Source organism: Acanthopagrus latus, chromosome 16 (assembly GCF_904848185.1).
Source record: "Acanthopagrus latus isolate v.2019 chromosome 16, fAcaLat1.1, whole genome shotgun sequence".
Classification (NCBI taxonomy): Eukaryota; Metazoa; Chordata; class Actinopteri; order Spariformes; family Sparidae; genus Acanthopagrus; species Acanthopagrus latus.
In genome coordinates, this window is record NC_051054.1 from 17,184,934 (window position 1) to 17,204,849 (window position 19,916).

At 38.7% G+C, this 19,916-nt stretch overlaps 1 protein-coding gene across 2 annotated transcripts; it reads left to right on the forward strand.

Moving 5' to 3' along the window:
* The first annotated feature begins 12,053 nt into the window (after window positions 1–12,053).
* nkx2.4a (NK2 homeobox 4a) lies at window positions 12,054–15,745 on the forward strand. 2 transcript variants are annotated; one of them, XM_037071795.1, is made up of 3 exons: window positions 12,054–12,361; window positions 13,870–14,457; window positions 15,007–15,745. In XM_037071795.1, exons 2-3 carry the CDS (start codon window positions 14,088–14,090, stop codon window positions 15,693–15,695), a joined length of 1,059 nt encoding a protein of 352 aa, XP_036927690.1. In that variant the 5' UTR covers window positions 12,054–12,361; window positions 13,870–14,087; the 3' UTR covers window positions 15,696–15,745. The 2 variants fall into 2 exon arrangements, with proteins under 2 accessions (XP_036927690.1, XP_036927691.1); XM_037071796.1 differs by having other exon boundaries at window positions 15,034–15,745.
* The last annotated feature ends 4,171 nt before the right edge of the window (window positions 15,746–19,916 follow it).

The window sequence follows — 19,916 nt, forward strand, 5'->3', positions numbered from 1 at the left end:
TCTTTCTACTATAACTATCTGTCTGTCATTGTTAGTAAGAGCCCATGATGCATTGCAGTAGTTCAAACAGCCCAGCAGCACATACAGTAGCTTATGCGCTTACTCAGTAAAACACTTCTTTAACTGACACATATTTCATAGTTAATGCCTTCACTTGCAACATTAAATGGGCATTATGTAGTTTTGGGGAAGAAATTCAAACACAATTTTAATATTTACAATATTATTGAGGAATTAATACCACAAAGGTGGCCGGGTCCACCAAATATAAACAAAGTAAAACAGTATGAAACTGTTGTCCTGTGGGGTCAGTTTGTTTATTCAGTTTCAGTTATGACAATGATGAGAGTTTATTAATTGAGTTTTGTTTAGGTAAATAAAATAATTAAAAAAAAAACAGTTGATGAAGATCTTTCTTTTCTAATCAAGATTTCTTCCCCCAAACTACAATGTGCAAAGTAAATCATACAGCTTATGTTGGTGAGAATTTAACTGCAGGTCTAAAATGTATGTATTCTTTACAGAGTATGTAAAGTATCTTTATATACTGGTATTACTACCTTCACCCAAGTGCAGCCCAAGTCATTTTTCCTTCCACCAAACAGTATGCTGGTTATTATGGCGCACAAATGTAATCCATCAAATCTGATGCCAGGATGAATGATTTAATGTATTTGGGAGTTCTAAAGAATGTAACTTAGGTGTACCTAAATAGTGTATTTTGGTAATTTTGGAAAAAAGTGTAGCATGGATGGATGCAATTTGTCATTTAGATTGCAAAAAGTACAACATGAAGCCATTTCAGTGAAAAACAAAAGGTATGTGACTATTAAATACTTTTATTGTGAAGCAGGCAGTGGAACTGGGCCAGCCATCGATAGGCATACAGTATCTCTGAGCGGCTGAAATCCCTGGATGAGCTGGGAACACCTGAGAGAGAAATCTCCGGTCAGAGGAGTACCCTCTCCACTGAGGTACTCTTGAGCAAGACACTTTACCCTCCGCTGCTTAAAGTCCAGCAGCAGAGCTCAGCAGTACCATACATCGGACAGGTACCCCGTGTGTGTGTGTGTCACCTCTCCACTGCATGTGTTCGAGCCAGGTCACTTCATAGTGCTGAGACACTGCAGCTTTGTTTAGACAACTTCAAAGGTGCAGACGTGACACATGATGTTTCACTGAGCATGTTAGTGTGCACACTTCCACTGAGTTCAAAATAGCTGGATACAATCTCGACCTAGATATAACTCAAATGGTAAAAGACTCTGCAAGCAACTGATACATGTGAGGTAGGTCCATAAAATAATTCAGACTTCACTAAAATGTGTTGTTTTTTTTACAACGTAGCTGATTTATTCACTTCACTGAGTTACAGTAATTGCTAGAATACATTGGGAAAAAAAATAGGACCTTGAAAATATTGCACACTTCAAATGAGACGTTCATTATTTTTCAATATTTTCCTGTGTTAGTCTGTGTGTCAGGTGTGTATGTGAACAATGAAACTGGTTGTGCTTGTTTTGATCATCCTTTCTGTTCATACTTGCCAGTGAGAAATCCTACTGTGCTTTCAGTGTTAGGGGTGATGATGAGGGACAAAATCCAGAGTCGTCGTCCTAGAGGTCGTGCTCGAGCAGCTGGAACCTGACTATTGATTTAAGACAGACACAAACCTGTACTTTACCATAGAGAGTACATAACTTTGACATTTGTCGTTCCTCTGTTATCTTGATCGCTAGAAGGTATGCATAGTTTTAACTACATCTAAGGGACATTAAATGAGATGGATTATGAAGACAGTCACTTTCAGTCCAGTTCAGGAAATTGTACGTGGGTGTCTTCATAAATGGTGATCAGCAGTTGGGAGAAGTTTCTGCAGTAGCTTGACGGAAGTTGAACTACATTCGTCTACATATAGATTCAAGCAGTAAAATTACATTTTTCTGTAACATTTTCATCATCGTTAATAAATCTATAGTTAATTCAACTTCAGTTAACAGTTATATCACTGTTAACAAGCACTGAAATGCTTTATAAGCCATTTATCAAACATTTTTGTATTGTTAAATTGCAACTGATGTTTATAATACTAATACTTATAATACTGAATGGTTGGTAAATAGGTGATTGTGTAGTTCAGCTCCAGTAACATTATCTGGATGGCCCTTATAATGCTACCACTGATGTTTATAACATTTATAATAGCTAAACAAATGGTTTATAAAGCATTCCATTGTTTGGTAAGATATTATAACTATCTTTTAATTATGGTTAATATAAGTGCTGCCTATAATCCCGATTCTGAATGAGATAGCTCCAGGGAATTATATAGAGGAACGGTTGCCCCAAACAGACATTAATCCAAAATTAAAAATCTACACAGTGATGTAAATATCTGCTCAATGTCAGTGCAAACTTGAGTGTGTGCTAGCCAGTTTTTATGCACTTTCAAATTATTTTGAGGGAAAAAAATTTTCTAAGCAAAACACTAAACTTATGCTGCATGAAAACAGAAAATGTGTTTAGAACTCATACATTTAAGTGGATGAGCTTCAGCAAGCACCGCATCATTTATATAATACTGTAGATAGACTGCATGTTTTGTTTCTGCAGTTGCAGTTCCAAGCAGTTGTATGTAACATTATTTGTATCAGCTGTTATCTTGGAAATATACACATCTTCAGTGACTGTAGCTTACATAATTTCTTTCATTTTTTCATGTATAGGTGATGGCACATAACAATGAACTGAAGTTTAATTGACAATAACTGTACTATTTATTAATGATGGTTATTATAAAGAGTCATCCTTTGTTCAGTTGCTGTGCAGTGAACTATTGAAACTACAAACAATTTTGGATCATGATCAATTATTTTATTTCACTGTTGCTTCTCTGGTATAGTTTAACATTGCTTGCAATTTCCTTAATGGAGACACATTAGCAGTGTTCTCAGAGCATCACATGTGCCAATTCTGCTTTTAAATATTGACACACTTTACATTGTAAATTTTACAGCAGATGATTGAACTGTTTTTTGAAAAAGCAAAGGCGTGTATTTACATTGAGTGACAGTGTGACAGCGAGCCAGAGGGTGCACGGTACTCCAGCCGTTATTCATTTCATCATTTACACCTGTTTTTTCTGACAGTTACACAGTCTGTGTCTTCCATGAAAAAGACTTCTTGTAACTTTTTAAGGGCAACAAAGCAAATAACCTTCTCTTGAATCCAGAAAGAGGTATGTCGATGTGATGAAATGTAAGGTTATATTCCCAAATAAAACTGCCGTATTGAATTAAAAATCTATGTCAACAACACAATCACATATAATAACACTAACAGTCCTTCACACGGGAGCTTTTTGGTGTTCGGATCGCTCTCTTGTTCAGTTTATTCTGTGAACCAGCACCATCCCACTGGGTCAAGGGATATGCGTGGTACCAGGATACAGATGTAAATTAGTGTATAACTAACTCTGGCTCTGCTCAGAAGTTGTGCCCTGTCCGCATCAAATAAACAAGCAAACAAATTAATTAAAGAGCCCAACTGTTCATAGGTCACGCATACACAGAGAAAGACAGTATTCATGGAAAAAAGTAAGGTATGTCATCTTTGGGTCTGTATACAATGTCCATCAGTCAGACACCTGGCTTTCAGAAACTAAAGCACCTGTGGGTGTTTTGCACCAAACAGGATTATTGTTGTAGAACATTTGCTAATAAATAGCAATAATCAGTGACTGATTAACACCAAATATATCAAAGCTTTCCTTTCTGTAATGACCCAAAAAAGTTTGTAATTGGGTAGTCGACTGCACAAAAACTTTCCAAAAGACAGTATTTTTATTACATACATCGTTACATGTAGTCGAGTACTCCCCAACACTGTTAACAGCACAGTCTTCCACATCATCACAGTTCTTCCGATACATGAAAGCATTACATTCAAAGCAGCGGGGAGAAATTACTTCTGTGTGAGTAAAGTGTATCTTCTCCGAACAACATCAAATAACCTTTACATAATCTTTACAATCCTATTCCACGGCATGTGAACCTGCCCGACTTGAAGACTTTAATAAATCACAAAAATCTGTATTTTTAAGCAGCTCTACATTAAATTGACGTGGATATTGCTGTAATTTATAACTTATCACACACTGCAAACATCAATAAATCAAATAAAAGCTGTCAGAGTTGAGCGCCGGCAGATGGCTGGAGACTGTTTTGTGGGTTTTTTTTTTTTTTTTTTTTTTTCCCTTTGACTGAGCAGCAGCCGCCCGACTGGAGGAATCTTTTTCTGGCTCCTGCACACATGGCTGGAGGGAGGAGAGAGGAGGAACAGTCGGCAGCGTTTTTGCACACAATTTCATGATGGTTTCAGAGAAGAGGCCAGCCAAGCATTTCAAGTGGCAGAGCAGCGAGAGGGCAGCATTGTAGAGGAGAGCAGGTAGTGTAATGATCAGGTAGACAAGATGACATCAAGCGTCCTCAGGGATGGCCGGGTACAGAGAGCTGACATCCTTCCAGGGAGAAAGAGCCACTGAATCAGGACGAGACAAAACCAACAAACAAGAAAGCCATTAGCTAACAGGCGGACTTGTTATTACTGTACAGCACAGAGAGTCACACACTCGGTGCAGCACGTGCAGTTACACGTACAGAGACAAAGAAACACTGGAGAAACAGAACAAACACGTCGCTGTGTCTAACTGCATTGTTAGCTTGGGCCTGGAACGCATTATGAATATTATATTTTGTGCATTTCCAACATTTACATTTCAGATATACTTCCTTCATCCCCCAGGACTCTTGGGTCTGGTGGAATTGTGGGAAATGTGGGATGTATAAAAGTGAATAAGTCACACAATAAAAGAAATACAAATATATACTCAGAGATCTAATGGTAAATACTAAAATATGTGACCATTACAGTTGTTACAAATGATCTATTTAACATGTTGTCAAAGCAAGCTTGAAAAAAAAAAAGTTTGATAGTGTGACAATAAACATGCAAGTGGATTTCAAACTGTTTTATCATTTTTTTAATTTGCAAAAATTACTGATCTTGTATTGAGCCATGAAGTGACAAAACATGCCAGTTTAAAACAGTACATGACTCATGTCCACAGGATGACTGTGTGACCATGAACTAGGCAGTGAATACAGGATGTTGACTAAAATGAATGACAAGTTTTAATAATTTACTTAACACCAGCGATGGAATGTAATTCACTCTAAATGCATTCACTCGAGTGCTGTCCTTAACAACAATTTTGAGCTAGTTTTTCCATTTTCTACTACTTTGTGCTTCTACGATACTTTTTGAATGCAAATATTGTGCTTTATAAACCACTGCATCTCCTTGATTACTTAAGTTACTTGTTTCTTTGCAGATAGCATTCTGGCCCAAGCATTTCTTATTCAATTTATTTTTTACTTTGATTATAAAATAAAATGCTGAAATCTGATCATCTGGCAGGCTGATAATTGGCTGACCCACGAACAGAAAAAAACATATATTTACATCAAAATATATGTTTTACTTTTACTTTTCAGAAGATCACTTTTGATTAATATCTGATTTCTACTCAAGTACTGTTGCATGGTCGACTTTCACTTTTACCAAAGCAATACTGTGACATATTATCTTTTACTGAAATATGACTTTGGGGCACTTTTTACAACTTTAACATCCAACTGACAAATAAACACTGACAAATCAAATGGAACTGTGGATCACTTGATCACATGACTATCACATGTTAGTATGTTTTTTAAAATACTATTTTTATATTGTTTTTCCAAAATTTAGCATTTATACCAGATGTGATTACTCATCGTGTTCATGCATGCAATTGTAATTTTCAAGTGCTAATCGGCACATGTTGTGTTTGGTGGAGGAAAGTTCAAAGCATTGAATTTCAACTGTCAGCACCTTCTTCATACTTACATAGTGATATAATTTTTAAAAACTACTTCTTACCTAACAAACAGTATATGGTTTTCTTTTTCAGGCAAAGAGAGAGATAGGTACATTATAACCTTTTTTTTTATTATGACCTATTTCGCTCAAAGAATGGGCTTGTTTAAAGACTTATTCATGTCATGATGACTATTCATAATGTCTCCTCATAATCATTCACTTTTGTGTTTGATGTTGCCGCCGCAGTTCAGCAGCTTAGTTTCCTCTTGCTTGACACTTGAACAGCTTGCCCTTGCTCGCAACATTAACAACTTAAATTTAACCTGCCACAGATCTCAGAAAGTCTTCATTAAGTAACAAACAAACAAACAAAAAAAAACTCTTGTATCTCAGGACAGTGTGCACCTTGTCATGTATTTATGTCTTGAGGAGAACAACCATGGATGGAGAGCAAGTAAACAAAATGTACATACTGTGTTGTTGTTTTTTAGTGATTTTGACTCTTTTTTTTCTGCTGTAGTTCCTTTGATAACCACTGAAGAAATACTGATCGGTCAATAATTGAATATGTGTTCAGCAAAGGTGTTATTATTAAAGGATGCAGCGCTATCTCAATAGACTATGTATCAGCTCCATATTTTAACTTAACATGAACATTTTTCACAGGATTCTTGCTTCAGCAAATTATGTAAATCAATCTAGTTTTCATTACATAAAGTCTCTTTAAACATAACTACTGTACTTACTAACTTCCTGCTGCTTGGTGATTTAAGGGAAAGACTGAAGATTTTTGTCTCTTCTGTTTGGTAGAGTCAACATGGGAAAACCAAATATGGCCTCTTGAAACTAAAAAAGCTGAAACTGAACAACTAAACACAGATTTAAGACATACAAAAATGATTTTCCAAATGCAGAATTATATATCAAGAAAACGCTTTCGTTTAGTTTTTGAAATAATGAGCAAGAGTGTGAAGAGTGTGTGACCAACATAAAAAAAGAGAATGTAAAATTACATAAGAAATAAAAAAAAAAACAATATTGTCAATACAAAATTATGCTAAAATCAAATCAAACAATATTGTATTATTTTTAAATAGGTCGTATGAATAAACTTTTAATGTTTTGTTTGCTTTTTGACTGAGGCAAATATGAATTTATTTATTTATACCTAATATGGAATCTGTTCAATATTCAGTGGCCAAAAAATTATGAATGAAGCACACAAATAAAGAGCTATTTAAAAAAAAGAACATTGTGATGTTGAATTCACATAGAGAAGCACAATAATCAGTGCAATATGTGATTCTGTGCACACAATAATAATACAATTTTAAAGCACTTTACAGCATACCAATAATTTAATATATTGTGATTTTCATCTGTGATTACGTACATAATGTTTAGAGAGTCCCGTTAAACTGACACTTCCCTTCCGCATGTAGCAGTGGATTGAGGCGGTGCTCAGGCAGCAGAAATTACAGTTTTAATCTTTTTACACCGTGCAGTAAAAGTGGGCATGGACTTTATATTCTAAACTGCATAGTAAATTGTAGAATAGTGCTTGTATCTGTCAGGATCAATACATTCAGAATTTGAAGTAGTTTTGTGATGTGTTTATGTGGATTCATCTAAATAATGGTAGGCTATCAGGTGGCCTACTGGATAAAAGCATCCCAAAGTGGGGATAAACAGACAGGTAAAAATATCACATTGATATGCAGCTTCTGTCCACATTTCCATCATTGAGTTGTGAGGCCGTTTAAAAAGTTTCCGTCTCCACACGCAGCACTCAAAGTGCTTTGAAACTTTTTGATTAGAAGATGCATCTCTTCATGAAAACAAGCTGAATAAATGAATTCCTGGCATAAATGGACATCAGGAAACACTCAACGCAGATTGCGGCTATTTGCATGCATTCCAGGTGTGGAGCCACATTTGATTATTAGTGTTATTTCTTTTTACCACACATGGTGGTGTGAGACATCTCTACAGTATCAAAACTCAAACTTCCAGCCAATCCTCTGATTAAAAAGCCCCAAGGTATGTAAGTTATTTTACTATCATATTTGATACGTCACAGTCATAGCAATACTGTAACAAGCAAAAACAACTTTGTGCTCTGTCTGCTTTAACTGTGATAAATATTTAGCTAAAACTTAAAAGAACAAATGCAAAGACACCCGAATGCAAACCATCAAACAATCTGCATTTAACTGGAGAGCACTGACAAGCAAATCTATGATTCAAAGATACCTGCCACTCGATGAACACAAGCATACTTTCTGCTCTGAAGTGAGCCAAATGTTACAGTGAAATTTGAAAAGATAATTTCAAGACATGTCATCGAACAAACTTCATCTCATCTCAACAGTCAGCTGCCAAGGACGACTCTCAGCAAGGAAAGATTGTCAGATTGGCATATGAGTAACTGGGTGTCAAAGGCAGAGTGAGCCGCTGGTTGAGTCACAACCATACTCTCTAACAGCTTTGTTTACCTGCCCTTACTGCTGCCACAATTAATGCAGCGGAGAAGTGGACGAACCAGGTACCCTTGGAACCTTGGTAATCTGCATTGATCTGCTGCTGTGTTTTTTAATTGTTGTTACAAAAGAGAGCAGCCATGCTAAAATGTTGCCACTCCAAACAATGCAGAGGACAGCAGCACTCACAGAAACCCTGAGTGCCAAAAATTTCAGGGGGCTAAATCTGGTTCAGACAAGGAAAGGTGGAATTTGTTAGCCCTTCCTTCTTTTCTTTTTTCTTTTTCTTTTTTTTTTTTTTTTGTGTTCAAAAATCAAGGTCATCTTTAACACATTTACAGAATTCATGCATTTACATCTGTGTGTTTGGTGTTCTCATAATCTCTTTGACGTAGTTTTGATAATCTGACAATCGTTCTTTAATACTGATCATGTCAGTGTTTATCAAAGAGCTTATCAATTGTCCTCCGAGCGTACATCTGAGTTACAGTTTGAACGGAGTTAAAGGACAGAAAGTTAGGTGTGGTCTCAGTGTTATGATTAACATTGTGAGAATCACAAAGGATTTTGGTAAGACTGATGGCTGCACCTCATAAAACAAATGAGTTTGGTCCTCTGATCATGTCAGTGTTTGTCAAAAAACTCAAACCTTATTAACATACTTTCCGGAATCTAATCGACATTGTTCCCAGCATGCACTTCAGTTATAGATTCAACCAAATGAAAAAGTAGAAGTTTAGGGCTTCACATGTCTCAGGTTACGATAAAAACTCACTATAAACACAATGAGATTTGATAAGCATAACGGACGCCCTCAAGAGAAAAAAAAAAGATTTTAGCTTTCTTAGAAAACACATATAACACATGTGTTGGGTTCGCATTAGTGCAAAGACACCTAAGCATCATATGGTATAATAATCTATTTTTTTTTAAAGGAACAAATACAACAATTAAGTAAATTATATTTATTGAAAAAAAAAAAAGATTCAAACATCTTTGACTTCCTATTCCACTGTGGCAGGAAGGGAGCTGATCATATAAGTTGTGTGATATTTTAGTGGCATTGTCTTTTTCTAAAAGATCAAACAAAACAACAATTTGCTATGATCAGCAGTTTTGTATCATGTTGTGTTGCATTCAGATAGTCACACACACTTCTTCTGTGTTGTGCCCTTTGTCTGAACACTTGAAACAGTACCTGTTTCAGATAACACAGACAGGAATTCAACCAAATTTAACAGTTTCACTCCAACTTCTTCCACGCAGTGTGTTATACACCAAAGAAAAAAGTTGAAAAAAAAAAAATCGTTGTGCTGCCCACATACAACATGACCAGTTGGAGTTGGTGCAGTTTCCACTGTCTGATTATAACTTTAACTGTAACTTTGTCAAATAAATGAACTGCTGCACGTTAAACAGTGAGATTTGAAGAACAACCTCTACACTGTAATCCTATTAAAATGTTCAAGTCTCTTGGTCTCCATTTTCGCAAGAATCCAGGTTATGGTCAGCATCCATTAAAAGCCCATATTCTGTTTTTTGGCGCCCTATTAGCATCATTTCGTCCATCAAGCGACATTAATTGTGAATGAATGCAAACTCCTGCAGAAGAATACGGTCTTCAAGAGGCCTGTCACATACTTTCTCCACTTGGGAGGACCTTTAACCTACTTAGCTGAGGAACCGCACCGTTTCAAGTAGTGCAGCTGAAAGATATGCACCTGCCCGCTTTTTACTCTCTCACTGCTCGGCGATTTAAGAGGAGAGAAAGTATTTGATCTAAACGGTACTACACTGACTGCAGGTGTGGAATTTTCTCCCCAAATTTCAACACCAATACAGCCTCTGGGAAGGCCACAAAAAAACAAAAAACAACAACAACAACAACAAAAAAAACGATGTGGTTTGAATCTGAAGTTTAGAGTGAGGACGACAGTTAAATTGTCTGGGTCTTCCAAGATAGGTGGCTTCAGTTTCAGAATTCAAAGTTTGGATTTCGTGTCTGCTTCATAGAAAACTAAACAGGCGTATTATTTTTCGTGCGTAATAACGCGCGGAAAATGTTTCATTACCTGCGGAAAAAAGGTCAAACATAACTACAGATATTTTGACTCATTTCAGACTGATTTTTTATTTTTATTTTTATTTTTTTGGTCGCTAAATTGTGTGATACAAATTAATCATTATGAAATTATTTTCTCATAATTATAATATAACAATTTGAAGTCTCCACATAGGTTGCGCTTATCTTTAAATGTAATCCACTGTTGTTTGTCCACTCATGTAGAGATACAATTACGGTCCTAACGGAAGCAATATAGTGCGAAATCTCACTGTTTGGAAGCGCGCCTGTTTGGAATGGAATGGTTTTCTAAGACACCACATCCCAGACGCACCATTTTTCTGCATAGTGATGAAAAAACAAATCACTAGAAATCCAGTTTGAGCACTGAGATGCCAAGGAAAGAAAAGTGTGTTAGCAGGTGGTGCGTAAATTACGCACGAAAATCTTTACCTTTATTTTGGTTTACAAAAGCAGTGCACTGTTATTTATCATTCAGTCTTTACCATTGCATTATTTTTCCTTTTTTTCATGCGATGCAGGAAGGGAAAACAGTAAAATAACGGCCATTTTTTTGGTATTTGTTTAAATTTCACGCGCAAAACAGTTAAAAAGTTAAGTAAGATATTTGGGGGCTACAAGACTAAATAAACCTCCGTGTTCTCTGCACGTTTTTTTGCCGATGCCTGTTGGAGGTTGCAGGTCAGGACCCTGGCCCTTCAGCCATCTCTCCAGATCTCTCCGGGTATTGAACCAGCAAGGACGAGATGGAGAAAAGTAATTCAGAAACCAGGCGCTTTGGTCCATCTGCTGTGCTGTGCTGGGGTGTGGGGGGCAGGGGAGCTATCGGAAAAAAAGGTTGTGTGCATGATACAATAAATGGGTAGTTATTCGGTTCTGGATAACAACAGGTAAATGATCCGACGAGCGCTTACAGATCATATACTGGAAAATTGGTCCCTATAGAAAGTCCGCACTGCTTATATGGATAGGGGCGATTTTGCACCAAGAGCAGATCATTTAACTACTGGTGGCGAGTAATGGCTGGCATACAGCAGCTCCCTATAGAATAACGGGAAACGTGTTTGCCATTCAGTTATTACATACCTTGATTATATTTTTAAAAATTATATATGTAAGAAAAAAGCTTGTGGTATATTCCTCAGGTGAAATTATCGAGAAAGTTACACCACTGCTTGTAGTTGTCTGTCGGTTAAAGAGCGAGTGTTTACAGGTGAAAACTAAGACAGTTAAAAGGCAGCGTCACACACCGTACCCGTGCGTAATTCTGGGAATAAAATACATTTTTCCTCACCATGCAGCCACCAAGGAACCACCTATTCTCCTTCGGGTCAGTGAAGGCTCATTTAAATGAATATATTATATGATATTTGACACCACGTATCACAGATGCCGGTAAGCACACATGTAGCAGCAAGCGCTATCCAGTAACCATGATCATAAACAGCTCCAAAACCGTTTGGCGATATTTATCTCCTCCATGAATGTGTCAGATTTAGGAACAAACCTTTTCTGGGCCCTCTCCACGGCTCCTTGGCGCGTCCGTGTGTCCCGCTCCGGCTGCCTTTGGCCACATCAAAATCACTGGATGTAAAAGTTAACTACACTGACAACTATATTAATGTGGACTATAAGCTCTCCTAAGCGTTGCATGCGGCTAACCAGCTCCAGATTTTTATGGGATCCTAATGTGGAGGGTCTGTGGACCAGGGTCCTGCTCTCTGACTCAGTAATCCACAAGGTTGAGAGGTTTGTCTCATTTACATAATGTTAGAGGTCTGGGCCGAGGCCTACCTATTCTTTGCGCCCTGAAAAGACACCGTGCTGCCGCTGCCAAAAGAGTGGAAAGGCGCACAGAAGTCTGGGCTATTTACAGGTAAGAAATATAACTTTACATGAAGAAATTAGTTGGTTTTCTTTGTATTGATACTTTGAAAGTAATGTGACTTTTCTGGTTTACACCTGTTAAACCAATCCTGGCGAACAGTCACTCATAGGGTTGGTGTTTTGTTTTTTTGTTTTTTGTTTTTTTCCCACGTCGGTGTCTTTCTGACATCTCCAGCTGACTTTGGGATACGCGCGCATTGTTTTAGTTTTCCTCAACCACAATAAAGTCCGACCACTTCACGTCAAATCCGCCGCGGAGTCCATGCGGGCATCAGGTTTCTTGCGAGATCTGCATAATAACAATGATTTATTGCAATCAGGCTGCCAACTTAACCGGAGATTGGCGTTCTTGATGTGTCGCTATAATTGATGGCTGACCATGTCACATCTTCAATTGCTCAATTAGGAGGTAGGCAGCTACTTGCTGCCATGCCATGCTAAATTACATTAGTGGCTCCGTGCAGACGAGTGTTTCCTTCCTCCAGTGAAGGAAGATTGTAGCACGTCTGGAAAATAACGTGAACGCAGCACACCTGCTCCTACTGCTGCCTGCTGAAAAAAAAACATCAAGACAGATATGTTGTGATCATATCCGCGTCTACGAGGAGCAGAACAGCCACGTTGTGAGCTACCTGCGCGTATAGAACCATAAGGGACACATGTGATGCTAATGGGGAGCTATATTAACTATTTAACTCATTATTACAATTTGTAGCAGCTCTCTTCTCTTTTGACCCCCTCTGTTGTGTGTCGACTTCCTCTGATTCTTCCCCTGGCGCCAGTCAGTTTGCTCAGAGATTACAATGTCAGGTCAAGACGGCAAAGTGTCATTAATGCAGGATGACCAGACTCGAGGGTTTAGGGCTTACGACATTGTCTCCATATTGCATTAAGTCTAAAGAAACAACTCATCTTTTTTTTTTCTCTTTTTTCTCTTTTTTGCCGTTATTTCCCTTAAGTTTTTTCCACAAAATTGAAAAATCAGGAGGAGCTGACGTCAAGAAAACTGGTCAAAAAATAATCTAAATCCTGAATATTGGATGTCCATGTCTGTTCATGAATGTTAGTGATATATATATATACTCACAGGTCGGGTCCCTACCGCCGCTCCCTTTTCAGCTTTTTGTCATTTTGCGCTTATTTGGACTTGTCCCTCTCTGTTGGGGCAAAATGATGCTTAAGAAGCATAAATGAGCTGGTCATACAACTTCATTGTGCCTCTTTGATGATACTCGGTGGCCCTTATGTCTGTTCAAAGTGCTCTCAAAGTTTCTAGAAAGAGTGGAATTCCCTACTGACGCAAAATAGTCATATGTGGTCAGATCAGCTGATGTGCAGCACATAATGGGTTATTCTCACCTGCGTATAGTTGTCACAACGGACAAAACCATAAATATGCAGCGTCGATTTATTCCTGTTTACAACTTAATATAAAGCAATGTGTATTTTCATGAATTATTTCCCTGAAATGTCAATGACTATTGTTTGCTGGTTTAGGAGTTTTGCTCCGCCCCCTGTGTTTGTCGTAAACCTGGCTCCTGGCTCCAATAAACCCGGGCTAAGAGCGCCCTGGGCTCGCCTCCTTCTCCAAGGCGATCAATAGGATCTCAGGCGCACTACAAGCACTCTCTTACGTAGACATCCACCAAGGAGAGAGCCGATACAACAACACGGTTGATCTGCTCAAACACAAAAATCTACCTGCTTTCTGAATCATGTCGTTGAGCCCAAAGCACACAACGCCTTTTTCAGTGACAGATATTTTGAGTCCAATCGAGGAGACCTACAAGAAGTTTAGTGCCATGGACGGCGCAGGGAACCTAACCTCTCCACTGGGAGCCTACCGACAGCCTCAGGTGTCTCAGACCGGCATGCAACAGCACTCCATGGGCCACAACGCCACCGTGGCCACCACTTACCACATGCCGCACACCGTCTCCCAGTTCTCCCACAGCGCAATGGGGGGATACTGCAATGGAAGCATTGGCAACATGGGAGACCTCCCGTCGTACCAGGAAAGCATGCGGAATAGTGCTGCAGCAACAGGGTGGTACAGCGCCAACCCGGATCCGAGATACTCAACAAGTAAGTCATTTACTCCATTTTACGCAATTTGCTGATTTTTTTTTTTAATTGATTTTTTTTTTTTTATCGGACAGTAAATATTTACTATTTCAGGAGTAAGAGGGGGACACGCTCACAGCTAAACATGTATCGCTTTTAGAAATTAATTCATTTATTTATTTATTTATCGGGGCTACTGATGAAATATGAGTGTAAATAATATGCACTATTTTAAGATATCTTTAAATTTAACTTAATATGTATGATGGTGAAACTGAAAAGGAGATCATTCTTTCAAGTGTGGTTCGACTTTTTTTTTTATCTTTGGCATGAGTAAATATTTAAAACAAGATACATATATTTATTATTTTTTATTGTATTATTATTATTATTATTATTATTATTATTATTATTATTATTATTATTATATTTATTATCATTTATGTTTTATAGCTAATGCTTCAACTTAATCACTTAACGCAGTTGATAACTAATAAAGACTACTTCAGGCGAAACAGTGTTCTCCTCTTCTGTTTATTGAACGCATGTATATGTATGTATATTTTTAAGTTTCTAGATTCATGGGACCTTCCACAGGTATGAACATGACCGGCATGGGGGGTCTCACAGGAATGGCGGACGCCACCAAATCCATGCCAGCTCTCCACGCTGCGCCCAGGAGGAAACGGCGCGTCCTGTTCTCGCAGGCTCAGGTCTACGAGCTGGAGAGGAGGTTTAAGCAGCAGAAATACCTGTCGGCGCCCGAGAGGGAGCACCTGGCCAGCATGATCCACCTGACACCGACCCAGGTGAAGATTTGGTTTCAGAACCACCGGTACAAGATGAAGCGCCAGGCCAAGGACAAGGCAGCGCAGCAGCTGCAGCAGCAGCAACAGGACGGTAACCTGTGCCAACAGCAGGCGCAGTCTCCGAGGCGCGTAGCCGTGCCAGTTCTGGTGAAGGACGGTAAACCGTGCCAGAACGGCTCGAACACGCCGACACCGAACCAGCAACAGGTACAACAGAGCCAACAACAAAGTCAACAACAGAACGGGGCCGGAGTTGTGCTCGCGTCCCCGACCAGCAGCCTCGGCCAGCATCAGAGCCAGCAGCAGGTGAACGCTTTGGAGCTGGAGGAGATGTCGCCCAGCCCCCCCTCACTGCACAGCCAGCTCAACATGGCCCAGATAGACACATCTGCTGTAGATTACACCAGTAACATGGTCAGCTCAAACCTCCTCTACGGCAGGACGTGGTAGGACTTACAGTACAGTACTGTCACTTTCCACTTTTTTTATGTGAACCTGCGGATGAGCCCATGCAACAGCGCAAATATATATATATATATATATATATATATATATATATATATATATATATATATATATATATATATATATATATATATATATATATATATATATAGCGCAGGAGTATACAGGCTGGAAATGGGGGGCCCTTTGGTGTTGGAGGGGACAAGGCGCGCACAGAGGCGCACCAGCTGATCAGGGCACATTTTCTTGACATCTCTGAGAGGGGAGTCTATTTTTGAACATTACAGAAATGGCTGCCCTTGAAAGCAATTATGTCGTTTCTGGACCTTTTGTAATCCATGTTTTGGACCTTCCTCATGATGTTTTAAACGTAGTCTATGTTGTTGAAACAAAAAGGAATGCTGCTTCACTTGAGTGCGGACTGGGGGAAAGGTGGGATCAGGTCTGAAGTACACTAAGCCACCACTCCTTATTTGCGGTGATAACCTGGTATTTTATCATATTAATATTGTAAACTAATGTATTCATTTAGACTTATTGAATAAAGTAGGGACTTGTATATTTGGCTAACACACAAGAATGCGTTTAACTGTATAATAATCGTTATTGCGTCCACTTTTATGTTTTCTTTATTCTTTTGTAAGTTAAAAAGGAACAAATGCGTGATGGCTGCTGTATATGTTTCAAAACCAAGTGAACGTTAACAATAAATAACTTGAAGTGTGAGAGCTATTCCTGAAGAAGTAATTTTTTAAAAGGCATCTGTTTTTGGAGTGCATTTTCATTATGTTGTGATTGAGACCAAATTGAGCTGGAAAGCAAGGTCGATGAGGGAGCCAGCATTGTTCAGGTGACATTTTGGAGGGCTGCCTTTCATGGAGGATGTTTGCAAGACTCTAGGACCGGGAAATCACCCTTTTAAAAAGTACCAACATTGTACAGCAGGTTTAATAATGACATTAATGTATGCATTCATATCATTTCTTTTTTCAAACTCATTGATATTACTGTGTTTGATAGGCCTAGACCTTCGGTTTGCCGCAGTGTAATTGGTCAATTTTATTGTGAATGCGAGCTCGCATAAGGTACACAATGACGACCAATTATTGTAAGAGCGAATATATTATCCAAAGGAATGGAGTACATGCCTCATACTATTATGATACGGCATTAAAGTTAATTATTATTATTATTATTATTATTATTATTATTATTATTATGCAAAGGCCTCAGTCGCTGTGCTAAATTATCATTTTTCAAAATAAAGGTTTCTATCGTCAATTTGAATTCAAATACAAACAATTCGAATATGCCTCTTTTCAGCTTTCTGATTTTATATTACCTAAGATCTTAAATTCAAATTCCAGTGTTTACAAAATAACTGAATTTGAAGCTGGAGACAGATGGATTAACATCCAGAAAAGGCGCACTGATGTTACATTGAGAATATTCGACCGTCTCGTCAAATTCTTTAAAACATTCCCGAATTTTTTAAAAACCCACTTCCTGTTGTAATTTAAATATACACTCCTTTATTTCAAAGCTACTTCCTGATATAATTTGATTTATAATTTGGTAAATCAGAGAGTCTGAATAAAAAATGACGAAATATAACACGATCATAATTACAAAAAGCTTCATGAATTTTGAAGAAGTTATTATAAAATTACTGCTTTGCAAAGTTTTTATGTAGTTTTATTAACATTTTTTATGACAGTGATTTCATTTTTTTTTTTTTTTATGCAATGAAACACTGTAAGGCTGTTACTAAATGTTCCAAATACCCTGCAGCACACACACTTTCTTTTTCGTTCACACACAAACTCTGCACTGTCTGCACACACACACACACACACACACACACACACACACACACACACACACACACACACACACACACACACACTCACACACGCGCACAGACAGACGAGCCTCATACTGATCAATCTCTTTAGCAGATGAATGATTTGTGCAAACAAACTCCAAAGTGTTTAAGGTCATCACTTAGCATCAGTGTCGATCCCCCTTTTGCTTCTGTCCTCCAAAACCTTTTTCACACAAGCAGTGTGCTCATAATAGGATCCAGCATTTCATTTCCTGTGGTCATTTAAACACGTTTGGAAATTACTTCTCAATCCCCTTGCTGATGACACCCTGTGATGATGATGATGATGGCTATCAGTGTGTCTCAATGGAGACCTTGGAGAGCCCCCATTTCCAACCCCTTCACATACCTGGCAGCTGTATGTATATGTGCTATCATCCCTACACTCGAAGGAAGCATCAGAGCCAATATGCACCTGACATTTGGAATTGAGCGTGGCAACTCCATCAGGAGAGAGTTTGATAAGAGCATTAAAAAGAGAAATGCATTCCACAATATACACTTTGATGCTGCAAGATCTTTCTGCTAGATTTCCTCTCTAAATTGAGGGCATGAATGAGCTGTCAACAAAGATTCTGATGGTGTACCACATGAAATGAAAGTGGAGGTGAAGCCATTCTTTTCTTTTTTCAATAGCCATAGTTATAGCGCACTAATAGGCTATGCTTGGTAATCACTGGCTATTGTGCCTGTTGCTTCTCTCAGTTTATCGGGGGGTACCTCTCTTTGTAAGGATATATGAGACAGGCTGGGCACTGTAATTGGTGCTGGCATCATCATTTATGTCTGGAAAGTTTTTTTTTTTAGGGGGCTGCAGCCACTCCTGTGTGGTGTGACAGCCTCCATGCATGTCGGCGCAGAACTGGCGTAAAGGTCGTCTGTGTTAACAACATCTGCACCCACACACATGTGCACGCACACAATGCATGCATGCTCAGGTGGACGCACACGCAACCCACGTTCACATACACAAACAAAGCAAACGAATCATTATATAAAATTGCCTCTGTTACACAAGGCAGGTATTTCCATCAGAGCCGGAAAAAAAAGTCTACCACTACCTCAATGCCATATCCTATACTGTTAGCATGGAGCATGAGGCGGAGGATAATTTATTTCACTGAAGTAAAGAATTTTTAGACTATTCTTCTCAGGTAATTGCAGGTTGCACTGCATAATGTGAAAGTAGAAGGGAGCCTTGCTTCAGGCTCTGCAACCCCCTCCACTCCCCAACTCCCCTCCTCCCCATTATTCTACTTAATATGTCAGGTCTGATCGCAGAGAAACCTTTTCAAGTCCTATTGATGTGTTCCTCAATTGACCATGGCGACCGAGCAACCTAGAGAGCGCTAATTGGCAAGAGCTTAACATTATTGGCTGCATAGTTTACACAGAAACATAGGCCAAACATATAATCCTCATCATACACAGTACTTTTTTTTTTTTTCTTTTGATTTAGTTTTGCCAGTGCAACAGGGGAGGAGGGGAGGCTTTAACCCAAAAAGCAATTAAGACAGAAAGCTGAAAGCAGTCTGGCCTAGTTTCTGAATGGAGTATAGTGGATAAGTAATTCTTGCTGGAAACACACAGGTTAAGATGGAATACTGTGATTAAAATTCCATATTATTCTGTCGGACCACATAAAAACATTCATGTGATGTAGATGTCGTTAATATCTAAGGTTCACTCCCACAAGTTCCGCCACCTCCTCACACAGAAATGGTCCCCAGATCTCGCCCCATGTGAAACGATTAGGGACAGGCAAGCTTTTCATTTCACTGCGCAAATGAATGCATTGAATTTGCAAGTTCTGAGAGACACAGAGCGAGATTTTTAATTAGTGTATTGCCCTCAAATTCGGTTAAGGAGAGACAATCTTCCTCTTTTCTGTGATGAACCTGTTCCTCCTGGACTTGTTTGGTCCCCGCAGAGTGACTCACTGCAAGTCTGCAAGTCATTGCCCCCAGGGAGCAAAAAGTTCCCCTATTCCAGTCATTTTCAAATGGAAAAAATAGCCTGCAAATAATCATCTTCCTACAGAGGGAAAAAAAAAACATTTCAAGAAGGTCATAGGACTCTGAAAGCAATTCTCAGTCTAATAGATTTTCATGAAATTAAATAGATGAAACCACATTTTTACCGTTGCCTTTGGTTTGACGATAACATGAACTCAAATGCATGCATGCACACACATGCACACACACATACACACACACGCAATTATATGCTATTCCAGGACTTGCACTGGCTAATTCCATTGCTCACTATGAATACCATTTTAGCAATATGAGGCATTGCAGGGCCAAAGCAACCTTTTGAAG

Bases quoted from the DNA above. Each gene is read 5' to 3' on its own strand.
- nkx2.4a (XM_037071795.1), top strand. From the start codon at position 14,088: ATGTCGTTGAGCCCAAAGCACACAACGCCTTTTTCAGTGACAGATATT. The intron at 14,458-15,006 runs GTAAGTCATTTA...TATATTTTTAAG, and splicing joins GGATCCGAGATACTCAACAA to TTTCTAGATTCATGGGACCT.